This window comes from Cucurbita moschata, unplaced genomic scaffold (assembly GCF_002738365.1).
Source record: "Cucurbita moschata cultivar Rifu unplaced genomic scaffold, Cmos_1.0 Cmo_Scf00003, whole genome shotgun sequence".
Lineage (NCBI taxonomy): Eukaryota > Viridiplantae > Streptophyta > Magnoliopsida > Cucurbitales > Cucurbitaceae > Cucurbita > Cucurbita moschata.
In genome coordinates this window covers 2,108,809-2,122,193 of record NW_019268519.1, presented here as the reverse complement: position 1 = coordinate 2,122,193, position 13,385 = coordinate 2,108,809, and the positions used below count along the sequence as shown (strand labels likewise).

The 13,385-nt window shown below is 38.1% G+C and overlaps 4 protein-coding genes across 4 annotated transcripts; 1 reads left to right on the top strand and 3 right to left on the bottom strand.

Annotated features, from left to right (window-relative positions):
• On the bottom strand, positions 1–1,578 carry LOC111437429 (UDP-glucuronate 4-epimerase 1-like). Its single transcript, XM_023075406.1, has one exon. It carries the CDS (start codon positions 1,454–1,456, stop codon positions 158–160), a length of 1,299 nt encoding a protein of 432 aa, XP_022931174.1. The 5' UTR covers positions 1,457–1,578; the 3' UTR covers positions 1–157.
• Positions 1,579–1,684: 106 nt separating this feature from the next.
• Positions 1,685–3,057, bottom strand: LOC111437440 (tetraspanin-15-like). The gene is made up of 2 exons (XM_023075416.1): positions 2,322–3,057; positions 1,685–2,247 (listed from the first exon to the last, which is right to left on the bottom strand). Exons 1-2 carry the CDS (start codon positions 2,922–2,924, stop codon positions 1,951–1,953), a joined length of 900 nt encoding a protein of 299 aa, XP_022931184.1. The 5' UTR covers positions 2,925–3,057; the 3' UTR covers positions 1,685–1,950.
• A 1,465-nt stretch (positions 3,058–4,522) lies between these two features.
• On the top strand, positions 4,523–5,722 carry LOC111440961 (tetraspanin-8). Its single transcript, XM_023077809.1, has 2 exons — positions 4,523–5,122; positions 5,230–5,722. The coding sequence occupies exons 1-2, from the start codon at positions 4,616–4,618 to the stop codon at positions 5,527–5,529; spliced, it is 807 nt and encodes a 268-aa protein (XP_022933577.1). The 5' UTR covers positions 4,523–4,615; the 3' UTR covers positions 5,530–5,722.
• Positions 5,723–7,099: 1,377 nt separating this feature from the next.
• LOC111433599 (WAT1-related protein At4g30420) lies at positions 7,100–9,135 on the bottom strand. Its single transcript, XM_023070689.1, has 7 exons — positions 8,857–9,135; positions 8,719–8,787; positions 8,534–8,650; positions 8,181–8,445; positions 7,928–8,086; positions 7,692–7,840; positions 7,100–7,608 (listed from the first exon to the last, which is right to left on the bottom strand). Exons 1-7 carry the CDS (start codon positions 9,036–9,038, stop codon positions 7,419–7,421), a joined length of 1,131 nt encoding a protein of 376 aa, XP_022926457.1. The 5' UTR covers positions 9,039–9,135; the 3' UTR covers positions 7,100–7,418.
• Between the last annotated feature and the right edge of the window lie 4,250 nt (positions 9,136–13,385).

Below are 13,385 nucleotides of genomic sequence, written 5' to 3'. Positions count from 1 at the left end.
TGAAGATGAAGATGGCTTCTCTCTTTTGATCACACGTCCAGAACCTAAATGCATTCGAACTTCGCTTTACACACAATGTTTACCATACAACATATAAGACATCCCCTCCATTTCACTTCCTCTCTTTCCCCCGCCTTATCATTCAAAACGACGTCCCTTAATTTGCCGTTCTCCCCTGATCGTACCCATAGTAAGACAAATACCATCGAACGAACTTCTTCAGCCCGGATTGTAAATCGGTTCTTGGTTTATACCCGAACTCCACCTGGGCCGAACTTATATTCGCGTGGGTGAACGGAACGTCGCCATTTCCAGGCATGTCCACTATCTTCTTCTTCGCCTTCGTCTTCAAATGCTCTTCCAGAATGCTCACAAGCGCCGGCACCGTCACTGGCGACGTATTCCCCAAATTGAAGATCCGATACGGCGCCTGTCCCCTCTTTTTCCCGCCCGATCCGGTGCTTTTACCAGATGTGTCGAGCGAACCCAAACACCCCTTCACAATATCGTCAATGTAGGTAAAATCCCTGGCCAAATCCTCCTTATTCTTCCCACGGTAAACCGTAATCGGTTTCCCCTGAAGAATATTCCTTGTAAACATAAAATACGCCATGTCGGGTCTACCCCATGGACCGTACACGGTGAAGAATCTCAACCCGGTGATGGACAAGCCGTAGATATGATTGTAAGTGTGGGTAATTTCCTCACCGGCTTTTTTCGTTGCCGCGTAGAGACTCGCTGGTTGGTCGGTCCGGTCCAATTCGGAGAACGGGACCTTCTCGTTCAGGCCGTAGACCGAGCTGGAAGAAGCCCAAACAATGGCCGGTTGGGGATCTGCGGATTTACAAGCTTCGAGAAGCGTGACCAGGCCTGCAATGTTACTGTGCACATAGGAATGCGGATTCTCCATTGCGTATCTGACGCCAGCTTGGGCCGCTAAATGCATCACGTGCGTGAAAGCAACAATGTCGAAAAGCTTATCGAGCAAACGCGCGTCGTTAACATCCCCCTCAACGACGAACACACCGTGACGATTAACAAGCGCCTTGCGAGCCTTTTTGAGCGAAGGGTCGTAGTAATTATTAAAATTGTCAAGCCCAACCACGCCGTCTCCACGTCGTTTGAGCGCTAAAGAAACGTGGGTGCCGACGAAACCGGAAGCTCCAGTGACGAGTACAGACATACCGGCGGCGCGGTGGATCTCAGCGGAGGTGCGGACTTGTTTCTCCCATTGGCGACCGCCCCATGAGGTGGAGATATGGCGGGTACCGGAATGGACGAAGCTCTGGAAGCTGAGGTAGGAGACGGTGAGAGCGATTAGGAAAAGAGCCCACAAGAACATGGTGCTGGTGGAAGCGAAAAAGCGGTAGAACTGGCGGTTGATTCCGTAGCTTCTCTGTTCGATTTTGAATTTACCAGGGGTGGAGGGAAACAGCTCCTCATCCAATGTCGGCATTTTTTTTTTTCTTTAAAAAAGATTCTGTTTGGGCAATCCAATAGAAAAAGGATGAAATGGGAATGGCAGAGGGAGAGAGAAAGGATGGAAAAATAAAGGGAAAGGGGGGAAACGGTGGGACTGCTAATTAAGGGAGGGTGTAAGAAAGGGTTATTTATAGCGGTTGGACCATATGGAGCATTCCGCGTGAACGCCTTAACACCCTTCGCGATTAGACATTTAAAATTCGTTCTTTCTTTTTTTAATCCATTAGGAATGGAGATTGAAGCGTTACCATTGGATAGAGAGTTATAGAAATTAGAATGGAATTTAGGGGTAATAAGATTATTGAAAAGGGGAATTTACATGTGGAAGACAGGGATTGATTTAACAAATAAAATCAAGTTCTACGCAAAATTGTGAGAAGAAGGTGATGATACTAAACGAAACTCAAAAACTGGGAAGTAATGGAGGTGGTGGTGGTGGTGGTAGTGGTAGCCGTCGCTGTTGTGAGGCTAAGTCCGAAACTGTTGGAAGACAGAGGAGAGGAACAAAATGAGATGAGAGATGAAGAGTAAGAGCGAAGAAACGATGAGAAAAACGCCCAGCTTCCACCACTTGGCCTGAAGAGTTCCCAGGAAGCCTCTTTTGCAGGACACGCAGTTGTAGCACAAGTTCCCTCTGTCATTGTCCCATAAATCACAGTCGCTGTCGTATGGGTTTGACGGCCTTGCTTCTCTTTCCCTTCTTCTCCAGAACGTTGCGTTTACGTACTCCATTTTGCAGATCGTTGCCGGCGTGCAGCACCCAGACTAACACACACACACACACATTGTTAGCTACATACTTGTGTTTATATCTGGAAAGGGCAGGAAGGAAAATTTACCTCAATGGAGGACAACTTGTGGAGACTAAAATCATAAGACTTAAGCATCAAGGTTCGTGACACCAAATCATCACAAGCCCCTGTATCATAAATACAAGACTTGATATCCTCCCAATGCGCGTTGTCAAACACCTTCAATCTCAGCCACTTAGGGGACGCGGCCACGGACCGAGTCTCCATCGTATACGCACCCACAAGCGCCAGCCCAATTATGAATATCAGCATCAACGGCAGCATTACAACCAAAAGCCCCAAAACAGGGAACCGAGGCCTCAACAAAACCACGCCATTACTTATCAAAAACAAGACTATGAGCCCAATGCCAATCCCCAGCTGGAAACTGGGCAGCTTCAGAATGGTCTCGCAATCCGAGTCTCTGACGTAAAATATCCACACAATAAACCCCAAAACCGGGATCGAAAGTAACAGCGTCATTGTAGCCAACAGCTTGTCCAAATTGTTAATTTGAAGAAATGGGTTGGTCTTCTTGGGCGGAACATCGCCGGCTTCTTTGTCTTTGGTGGGCTTGGTCTCTTCTACCGGCACTACTGGGGCAGCTTCTTCTGCAACAACGATTGCATTGTTGTTGTCGTTCTCTGCCATTTGGTGAGTGAGTGATTTAGAGAGAATGGAAATGATGTAGATAATTACAGAAGAAAGATGGTGTTTTATATATGTTGATGTGATTGATGTATGGTAAGTTTCCGGTTGTGTTATAACAAACAAGTCAAAGAGCGGACACGTCTGAGTAATAAATTTGAAGGTTTTGAGGAGAAAAATAAGGGTGGGTTAGTTAGAGAGGATGAGAAATAGTAGGAGCAAGGTTTGAAAGCATTTAATGATTACATAAATCTTATTCCTCGAGACATTGTCTCAAATTTTGACCAGCTCTGGTTTCCATAAATTTGGGATCTGTGGTAGCCTTAAATGTAAATAGGTGGTGGGCTATAACACAAGCAAGCAAAGCCCAAGTCCCAAGTCCCAAGTCCCAAGTCCCAAGTCCCAAGTCCCAGGACAGATGGTGAATGGGCTAGGCCGAGTACTAGTTCCATGAAGTTTTGATTAAGACTTGTATTTATTGGTTTTGAGAAAAGGATAGTGGTTGATATTTTCAAATAGTGCAGCAAAGACTGCAACTCCCCCAAGAAATTTGATTGTCATTTCATTCACGGGTCGTCTAAATCTGTCATTTTGTGGAATTGGAGATGGTCGCTTTGTGGATTTGTAGCCACACAAAGTCCGTTGAGGCATCTCCTTTTGTTTCACATGATTCCATTTCAAACCCCTCTGCCTCTGCTTTCTTATCTCAAAAACTGTTCCTTTACTTTTCAAAAATATCTACTTCAACCTTTCCTTCCAATCATGTTCCTGGCTCCTTTCTTTTAAGGTTGTAACCCTTTTTTTTTGAAGTATTATACCCAACTTTTAAATGTCCATACTAATTTACTTTGCCAGTTGAGACAGTTGGATATTTTAAAGTGTTCTGTCATTTTAATTGGTCTCTGTCTCCTAGCATGTGATTCTTCTGTGTAATATTTATATAGTTTCAAATATGTAACTAACTTTTCAAATGAAGTAAAAATAAATTAAAAACTAATTAAAATTGAAGAAAATGAACTTAGATATATGAGTTGTAAAAGTGAGTTGCTTTTATATCCAAAATGTAACTAAAGACATAAAATTTTAGGACATACATACAACCGTTTTGAAGATAGACATGACATTTTTGGTGTATAATTTGTTTCAAAATTCTACTTTATCCAAAAATCAATAACTAGTCTAAAAAGAAATCCCAAAGAATATATTTTATTCTCCTACATTTTTCTTTTAATTCTATACTTTTAAAAACGGAACGATTGGGATTTGGTGTATGAATGTAGTAAGATCCTGATGTTAGAATTTAGATTAGAAAGTTTGATAATAAAAGTAAGCGAATTTAGAGAGTTCATCCTTTAAATGTGTGAATGAATGACCCAAAACAAATAGAATTTGAAAAGCGAAAAGTTTTCGGTTTGGGAATTGGATTTGGAAATGGAGAACCGGGTGAGGAGCAGGCTGCCTAGAACCTACATCGGAAGATCCCCTGTTTTAATCAAATTTGTAATTACAGCCGTCGCTTTTGAACTTTCAACCTGACATCACCACCGTCAACGTTTCGTCCCCTAAACGCGCCTTCTCAAAACGCTATAAAACCAAACCACACCCATTCCCAAACACAAACACGCATCCTTTTACTTCCCATCCCCTCCTTTCCTCTCTGTTTTACTGAATCATTTGGGCGTTGGTTCGCAACCATGGTGCGGTTTAGCAATAATCTGGTTGGGATTCTCAATTTCATAGTCTTTTTGCTTTCTATTCCAATCATCGCTGGTGGGATATGGCTCAGCCGACAGGGGACCTCCGACTGTGAGAAATTTCTCGACACGCCGGTTATCGTCATCGGAGTCTTCCTTCTATTGGTCTCTCTCGCGGGTTTCATCGGCGCCTGCTGCCGTGTCACATGGCTTCTCTGGATCTATCTATTTGTCATGTTCATCCTCATCGTCCTTCTCTTCGTCTTCACCATCTTTGCCTTCGCCGTCACCAACAAAGGCGCCGGCCAAGTCCTGTCCAACAGAGGCTACAGGGAGTACAGGCTGGGCGATTACTCCAACTGGCTGCAGAATCGCGTCAACAACAACAAAAACTGGAACAAAATCAGGAGCTGCTTGGTGGACGGCAAGGTTTGTACCGAATTCAACGTTAAATTCGCCCGTGATACCGTCGATCAGTTATACCAAGAGCACTTATCGTCGATTCAGGTAAATTTCGATTTGGATTTCAGATGTAATGGAAAACCCCCTTCCCACCCCCAAATTTAGAATTGATGGTAAGAGTAACTAAAATTTGTTTGGTTGATTATGTGCAGTCTGGTTGTTGCAAGCCGGCAGATGAGTGCAATTTCGTGTTCGTGAGGCCAACAGAGTGGACAGTGGGCAGTAGCAATTCTACGAATCCAGATTGTGGGCTATGGAATAACGATCCTAAGACGCTGTGCTTCAACTGTTCGTCCTGCAAGGCTGGGGTATTGGACAATTTGAAGAGGAACTGGAAGAAAGTGGCGATTATTAATATTGTTGTGCTGGTGTTTCTCATCATCGTTTACTCCATTGGATGTTGCGCCTTCAGGAACAACAAGGAGGAGAATCATTATCCCAGATGGAAATGAAGTCGTTAGTTGATTTTGTATGTCTGTCTTGGCTTTTGCTTTTGCTTCTTTTGCTTTTGCTTTTGCTTTTTTGCCTTGCTTCAGCGGTGTAGGCGTATATTAACTGCTATTATTTAGCTCCTTTATCACTATTATTGCCCAGTATTTATTTGCTGTGATATATGAATAAAAATCTACATTCGTGAATTTCGATTCTTTTAATGAATTAAAAATTGGTTTTGATTACTGATATTTTGTGTTCAATATGGTTGAGAAGTTGATCGCGTAGTGGCGTGCTTGAAACTATTCTCACATTGTTTAATTTCACTTTTTGACAATTTTATTTTTAATTAATGGACTTTCTGTTCAACAAGTATGACTATTTATTTATTTTTAATTAATAGACTTTCTCTGTTCAACAATTAGGACAATATGGGGGACGTGAGTGGATAAGTGTCAAGAGCTTATAGGGTCCGCGTTGTTGTTGCACAATTATTTCTTGTTTCCCTCTGTCATTGTCTGAATTTAATAATTTATAGCAAAAATGTGGTTGTCGATGTTTTTGTGTTCAGGATTGAGATGCCCAAGCGCCGCCTTCGGACTTCCATTCCCTCTCCTATTTCAATATTTTACGATTAATCCTTTTTTTGTATACATCCACACACAAAAAAGTATATATATTTTTTTTAATTTGTTTTTAATGAAAAATAAATAAATAAATAAATTCAACAATAATTATTATAAATAACAAAAAAATAGAATATAATATTGTAAGAAGAACTGGTGCGTGGCGTACGAAACACTTGTGTTGTCCACGTGTCTATAGGTGAAGAAATTTGTTGCATGATTTTACACCACCATGGCTCTTCCAATATTCCACTTGTCGTTTGGACAATGACTTCAAACTCATCCATTTCATCTGTTACGGAAATAGTTCGCTCAGGAACAAAAATCAAAACTATGATCCATTAATCCATTGAATGAGGTGTGGTGTGGTGTTTTCTCTTCCTTCTGCCACATCCATAACTCTTCCCCCATCTATTTTGTTTTTGCCTTCTCTACCAAACTTTCCTAAGGAATGTGACCGCCTAAATTCACTCCCAGACAAAAATGTCTAGCCTTAGGCGAATCTCGAAAGAAAAAGTCCAAAAAGTGGTAACATGCAAACCTGCTTTGGTAACAAAATGAATATATATAAACTTGGGCTCAAACTGAACTGGTCTCAAAGTGACCGAAGATTGGATATGGCCCAGCCCAAATTATCAAACTAACTACTTATGATTTCCCTTTTAAAAAAAAAAAAAATAAATAAATAAGAAATAGCATATTTTAATACTTTGTATCTTGGGGTGGTTGTTGAATTTTAATTTAATTATTATTTAACTAATTTTAATCGAAATTAATAAAATACAACGAAATATGCTTATACAATTGAAATATTAAATCCACATTAATATTATTTAATATGCTTCCTCCCTATATTATTGACACGGTGTACCAAACATGACCGCCAAAACTAAAGGTGGGCCCTATAGTCATGGATCCTACCCGTATTATATTTAAGAAAAAAATAAGGTTTTGCAGTATAATATATTTAAAGAGATAATAAATGATTTAAAATTTGATAATAAAAAATAAAAAGGGCAGAAAGGGTAGACGGTAGGTGTCACGTCGGAGACACGTAGGAAGGAGTTGGATTGGAGTTGCCCATGTGTATCATGTTCCAAGCCACTGACATGTCAGAACCTCCATTTCATCAACACCTACACATACTTCCAAAACCCAATCCAACCTTGTGATCGACAAGACCATATGTGGAGAAAATTAAACGCGTAATGCCAACTCAGACAGCACAGAATATTCTGGAATCTATTTCTTAAATTCAAAAAACAAAGAACCACATGAATTGATCACATTTGATCACATTTGATCGTGTAATCTGATTCACCAAACAGCAGGGGCTGTTCTAGATCGTTCTTGCACTCATTCTTTTCAATCTTATCTTCTATATCTATTCCTCCTTCAATGCCTTCAACGTCTTTAGCCTTCCCCCATAATACGATGTATAATCCAATTATAACAGCGATAGCACCCATTACGCTGCACCCACAATTTAAATTCACCAAAGATTAAAGGTTTGATCAAATGGGGAGTATTAAAAGTTGTGCAGTTTTTGTTCTTACCTCCCACTGTACAGCTCTTCGTGCAGAAACAGAGAGGAAATGAAGGTGGTTATGACTGTGCACAGAGGATTGAATAATGCTGTGAAAAGAGGGCCTCTTCGAGACACACACCATGCTTGAACCAAAAAGGACAAGGCCGAGGAGATTCCCTAATGAACAATCAAATTTGGGGTTTGGGGTTTAAATTAAAGGGGAATTTTCGAGATTTGAGATTCAATGTGTTTTGTTACACTTACGGCGTATAAACAAGAGCCCAATTCCAATGGAGAAGGAAGGTTCCAGACTTTTGAGCTGTCGTCAACCAGTAGTGTAAAGATGGCTGCTTGGAACATGGCGAAGAACAACATCCATGTGGAAGAAATTATATGGTCGGGACAGTGCCTTGAAATTGGGACCTGTACATTAAATTTGGCTAACAATTAATATTTTTTTTTGTTCTTTTCAATTGTTTTGAGAAATTTGGGGTTTAAAATTAAGATTTTGACGAACCAGCATGATGATCCAAAATGACCAAAAGCAACTGCCTACGAAGAGAAGCACGCAGCCGAGAAGCCAAGTGTCCCCTTCGGCTCTGTTTCCAACTCCGACTCCGACACCAAGCATATCAAAAACGCCAAGACTTTTAGGTAACATGTCTGTGTTTAATAATTTTGGGCCTTTTATCAAAGCCATTGCAGCTGCTCCAGCGACGCATACCACCGTTCCTAGTACTTTTGCAACACTTCTCCAGCTTCTTGCTTTAAGTTTCTCCAACCTGAAGCAATTCAATTTCAGACACCCAATCTTGAAAAAAACAAACCAAATGGAAGTATTGGTTTGGTTGAAAGTTGCGATTCACATACCCTACAGTGAGAGCCATAACGAAAGTGATAGCAGGTATCAAATTAACGATGGCACTCGCCGCCGACGAGGAGGACAAGTAAAGGCCTTCAAAATAAGCATTTTGGTTGCCCGTTACTCTGTGGAATGAGAAAAATATGAACAAAAAAGAAATGGGTTTGGCAAAGATGAGAATGAAATGACATACCCAAAAAGAGAAGTCACAAAAATGAGAGAAAAGCCTCTGAATCCAATGGAAAGGCTGCGCCCACTTTTCCTGCAAAACTGCAACTGGGTTAACAAAAAACCCAACTTGGAATAGGGGTGTGAAGTAGAACTAAACTACCTTGAAGAGAGCAAAGCAGCAGGGGCCATGGCTATAGTGGAAATGGCATTTCTGTAAACAACAAAGACTCTAGGGCTCATCCCATGGACCAACGCGGCTCTGCTGAAGATGGCAAGCGCAGAGTAAATACACTGCAACCCCAGCATAGCCAATGCAGGCTTGTAATCCTCAAAGCGCCCCATCTTCTAATTCTTTCAACCCTCCTCTGTTCTTCTCTGGACGAGGTCCTGATGAATATAAAGGCGAAGGCGACCAAGTTGAAAATAAGAAATTAGAAAAGGATTGGTACGAAATGTGTTGTCGTGTTGTGTTGATTGAGTAAGGAGATAGAGATAAATGAAAGAGTTTTGTAATGGTCACCAATTTTATAATTGTAGTTCAAACTACATTCAAATCTTTGGCATAAAAACTAAAATACAAATATAATATAAACATATATAGAAGATTGATGATTGGAGTGTGAGACGCGAGGGAAGGGGCTGCCAGCATAAAAAGCTTCTTTTTTTTTTTTTCTTCTTCTTTTTTGAGGTATGATTATTGAGAGATTAGGATGGAATTTGCTTTATTTTATTACTATTTAGGATTTGCCAGATATATCATTCATGAATATCGCCTCATTTTTCATTATCTTATATTATACGTATTTTCTAAAATATTAGGTGGCTAAAGATTTGCTTTATTTATTTTTATTTTTATCTTTTAGTTCCATAAATGTGTGGTGGAGGACTCGTATGATTTATGATCAATATCTAAATTATTTTATATTTTCATGTAATTATTTTGAGGATACCATCCACGAATTTTTTAATAAAATAATTTTGGATTATATGGTTCATGATTCTAGATGATATCTTTTAGTTCTAGTTTTTAGTTGTTAATTTTGAATATCGATTTAATTAGAGTTTGGTGTATTAAGTGATAAGAACAGTTGTGTTGTTATAATTTTAATTTGAGGAAGGTATTTACTATTTTGAAAATACAGCCACACTAATTTGTGTCGCAACAAATTCTCTGTATATTGAACTGTAAATATATTCAAAATGCTAAAACGAAGAGATAATATTCTTTTTTGTTTTAAAAATATTTATAAAGTTTTATTAAACGAAACTAATAATTTTCTTTTCGAATCACGTGATTAAATTTGTCATTTATTTTTAATTTTTTTAATAAAAAATGTGTTTATATATATACATATACATATATATATATATTAAAGTTTAAGGAAGGAAGCTAATGTTTAGTTTCCTCTTAAAAAATAATTTAAAAAAGAAAGTAAGAAAGGAAAGGAAAAAATAATACGAAGGGGAAAAGTTAGTATGCAGAAAGAAATAAAAAATTTATATGGCGGCCGACAAACCACGTGGAGTAGTAGGCTGCGTTTGAACTTCTAGCACAGTCGGCCCGCCGCGGCGGAAAAAGAGAGAATAAAATTCCAAAACTAAGAAGAAAAGTCCCTCTATGTTCCTTTGCAAAAATAAATAAATATGTCACCATCATTTACCATAAATAAATTTATAAGGCTAAATAATTTGTGGTGTTCTGTAAACGTGTTGCTCATTCATGATTTCCCATCGTTAAACGAATAATATCTTCTAATGGGGGTTTGAAGCTTATCGACTCTCCACAATGATATGATATTGTCCACTTTATAATGATATGATATTGTCGACTTTACAATAGTATGATATTGTCAATTTTGAGTATAAAGCTTTGAGCTTCCCAAAAGTCCTCAAACCATCTGTATTCCCTAAATTAATAAATTAGCTGCGTGGGACAGCCACTGTATACTTCCCCTAACTTGTTCTGCGCTGTTAACAGCCACTGCGTGCGGCATCAGAGCTGGCGGATTGATCATTGGGGCTTTCATTTTGAGTAGCCGAGGAGATCGGTTTTGAGTGAAGCGGAAGAAATGAAGCAAACTGAGGGCAGTCGGGTTCGAAATGGAAGAACTGGAAAAGAAACCAGGAAACGGCTGTAGTGTGGTTTAGATAAAGAAACGAGAGCCATGGATCATAAGATTACTTCGAGGCGCCGAAGGGTGTTTATCCGTGGACTTCAATTTTGCACAAACACGTATCTATAGGACACTCGGAGAGCGACAGAGTGGGGTTCAGAGCTTAACCATGAAAGACCGGGTCTAAATTATGGGCCCATATCTACCAGAGTAAGCCCATGCTGGAGCTTACGGGATCAAAGACTGGCCCATCTCAATAGCTCGGTCCAATACTTCAAATATTTAATTTGATCCAATGAAAATAATTTTAATTTTTTTAAAATACACTATAGGTATTTGTATCCTTGTACACATACGTAGCGTAAAAAATTCAAAGAATCTGCGGTAAAAATGGGTTTTTTTTTGTTTTTTTTTGGATGTTGTATTAAAATGGCCTTTCATAATGTTGCTGTGGAATTATTTAAATTATTGGAGATTTGTGGGTTCTGCCAGCACAGCCTAAGATCCCAAATTATTGGAAACCACAACTCTTTTACTTTAAATTATCCAGTCGTTGATCGTGGACTTGACGGTCTCTTTGGGTGTGACTTAAAAACTCTGTTTGGTCTCAATAATTATTTAAATTATTTTTTAAAAATTTCTCTCTCATTATTTAATGCGTGGTGACTTCTCAGTTAATATAAAAAAATTGGTGACAAAATTAATTATTTAATTTAGAATTGTACGTTATATACGTAGAATTGGCCATTATTATTTAATTTTTAGTTTCTAAAATATAATTAAGTGGATGGGGTAAGAAAAAATAAATAAAAAAAACAAAGTAAATTGTTGTACGAGGTAGGGGTACGGTGCCACCTTTTTTAGTTCGAGCTGAGGCTGGGGCTGAAAAACAAGCTAAAAATAGGAGCCATGCTTAGAGCCTCAATTTAACTTAAATAAATGCATGGTGGAAATTATTTGCAAGTAGCCATATGCTATAATATGCTTACAATCGCAATTGGCCTATTTAAAATTTTCTTTTCACTTCTTTATATTCCTCTTTTGGTTATACTCAATGTGTTTTTAGTGACTTATATGCCTAACAATTTCAACTGTTATTAAAGATGTTGAAAAATTGACTCGTTAATTAATGTTGCGTTTGAAATGTCTTTACACACCAAAGATAATCAAGAGGAAGATAGAAAGTCCAACTTTCTCTTCCTTCCTTTAAACGTTGCATTTGTACCATTGATTATAAAAATTATATTTGGTTATTATAAATTCAATTCATTAATGTGTTGTTGATGATCCTATACTTTCAAAATTTGATCGGTACATATTTATTATATAGAGAGGGGATTGTGTTTAATGGTATATTTCTGGTGGAGGGTGGATGGTGGTTTGGAGTTGGGGTTGTATGAATGTGACAAATTTATAAATAAATAAATGAATGAATAAATGAAGAACTATAGGTTATATTTTGATAATAATAATATATAATGAACAAACTTCTACTGCCCAACAACTGGGGATTCAATTATTTATGCGTGTGGAACAAAATGCTTGGTCATAATGAATAGCTCTTACGTGGTTAATTCCAAATCAAATGAATTTTCATTTCAATTTTCATTTCAATTTCAATCACCAATTTTTATGTGCTTTAATAAATAAAATAATAACTCTCTACAAAATTAGACGGATTTCTACAACTATATGTTATTTATCCGCCCCACCATCTCTCCTCTTTATTAATCTTTTATTCCACCCAAATTGAGATGCTACACCTACCTTTATTCCCGTATAATTTTTATTTATTGAAGGTATAATTTAGGTAAACATATACTATACACTACCATATATGTCGAGCAACCTTAATTAGTGATATTCTATACCAATATTTTCAATCAAAATATAAGCTTTCTATCTGTCTTAGTGTTACTGTGTATATTTTTTCTTGTATCTTATGTTATTTATGTTCTATATCTGGGATTGAGGGTGAGTGGATACTAACATTTAGTCGGGTCCTTCCTATTACACTTTAGTTTGTGATTAAATGGTTATTAAGAAAGAAAAAAACCAAAGAATGAATGATTGAGGAAAAAAAAAAAAATGTTGCACGTGTGAAAAAAAAAATTAATTTGAAAAAATGATGGTGTTAGGGTTAGAGTTAGGTGGCGTAGGTGAGTGAGGTAGGTCACGAGCCACGCCTAACACTATGGGCCAAAAGCTATTATTCTCCGACGAAAACCGCCCATTTACCACACTATCCCCAATCACAATCGCCGCCCTCTCCATATAAGGGAGCGGCAAGTGTGGTGTGACCATATATATATATATAATATATTTTTAAGCCACGTGGATATTTCCAACCATTCAACTTCATTTTAATCCCATTTATTACCTCTCTAATCCAAGTTACCTTCTTTTTTTTAAGGAATAAACGATTACTCCTAACAATAATATCTATTTAGATTTTAAAACGTTTCTATTGGAGAGAGATTTTTACACGTTCATAAAAGATGTTTTGTTATTCTTTTCCACCAATGTAAGATCTCAATTCAATATTTAATTGCCTCACCAATGGATATGCAAATGT

What these genes read in the sequence shown, in the direction of transcription:
- LOC111440961 (XM_023077809.1), top strand. Translation starts at nt 4,616, where the DNA reads ATGGTGCGGTTTAGCAATAATCTGGTTGGGATTCTCAATTTCATAGTC. An exon ending in AGCACTTATCGTCGATTCAG is followed by an intron (nt 5,123 to 5,229) that starts GTAAATTTCGAT and finishes GATTATGTGCAG; the next exon opens with TCTGGTTGTTGCAAGCCGGC.
- LOC111437429 (XM_023075406.1), bottom strand. Translation starts at nt 1,456, where the DNA reads ATGCCGACATTGGATGAGGAGCTGTTTCCCTCCACCCCTGGTAAATTC.
- LOC111433599 (XM_023070689.1), bottom strand. Translation starts at nt 9,038, where the DNA reads ATGGGGCGCTTTGAGGATTACAAGCCTGCATTGGCTATGCTGGGGTTG. An exon ending in GCTGCTTTGCTCTCTTCAAG is followed by an intron (nt 8,788 to 8,856) that starts GTAGTTTAGTTC and finishes GCAGTTTTGCAG; the next exon opens with GAAAAGTGGGCGCAGCCTTT. An exon ending in TGGGCTCTTGTTTATACGCC is followed by an intron (nt 7,841 to 7,927) that starts GTAAGTGTAACA and finishes ATTGTTCATTAG; the next exon opens with GGAATCTCCTCGGCCTTGTC.
- LOC111437440 (XM_023075416.1), bottom strand. Translation starts at nt 2,924, where the DNA reads ATGGCAGAGAACGACAACAACAATGCAATCGTTGTTGCAGAAGAAGCT. An exon ending in ACAAGTTGTCCTCCATTGAG is followed by an intron (nt 2,248 to 2,321) that starts GTAAATTTTCCT and finishes TGTGTGTGTTAG; the next exon opens with TCTGGGTGCTGCACGCCGGC.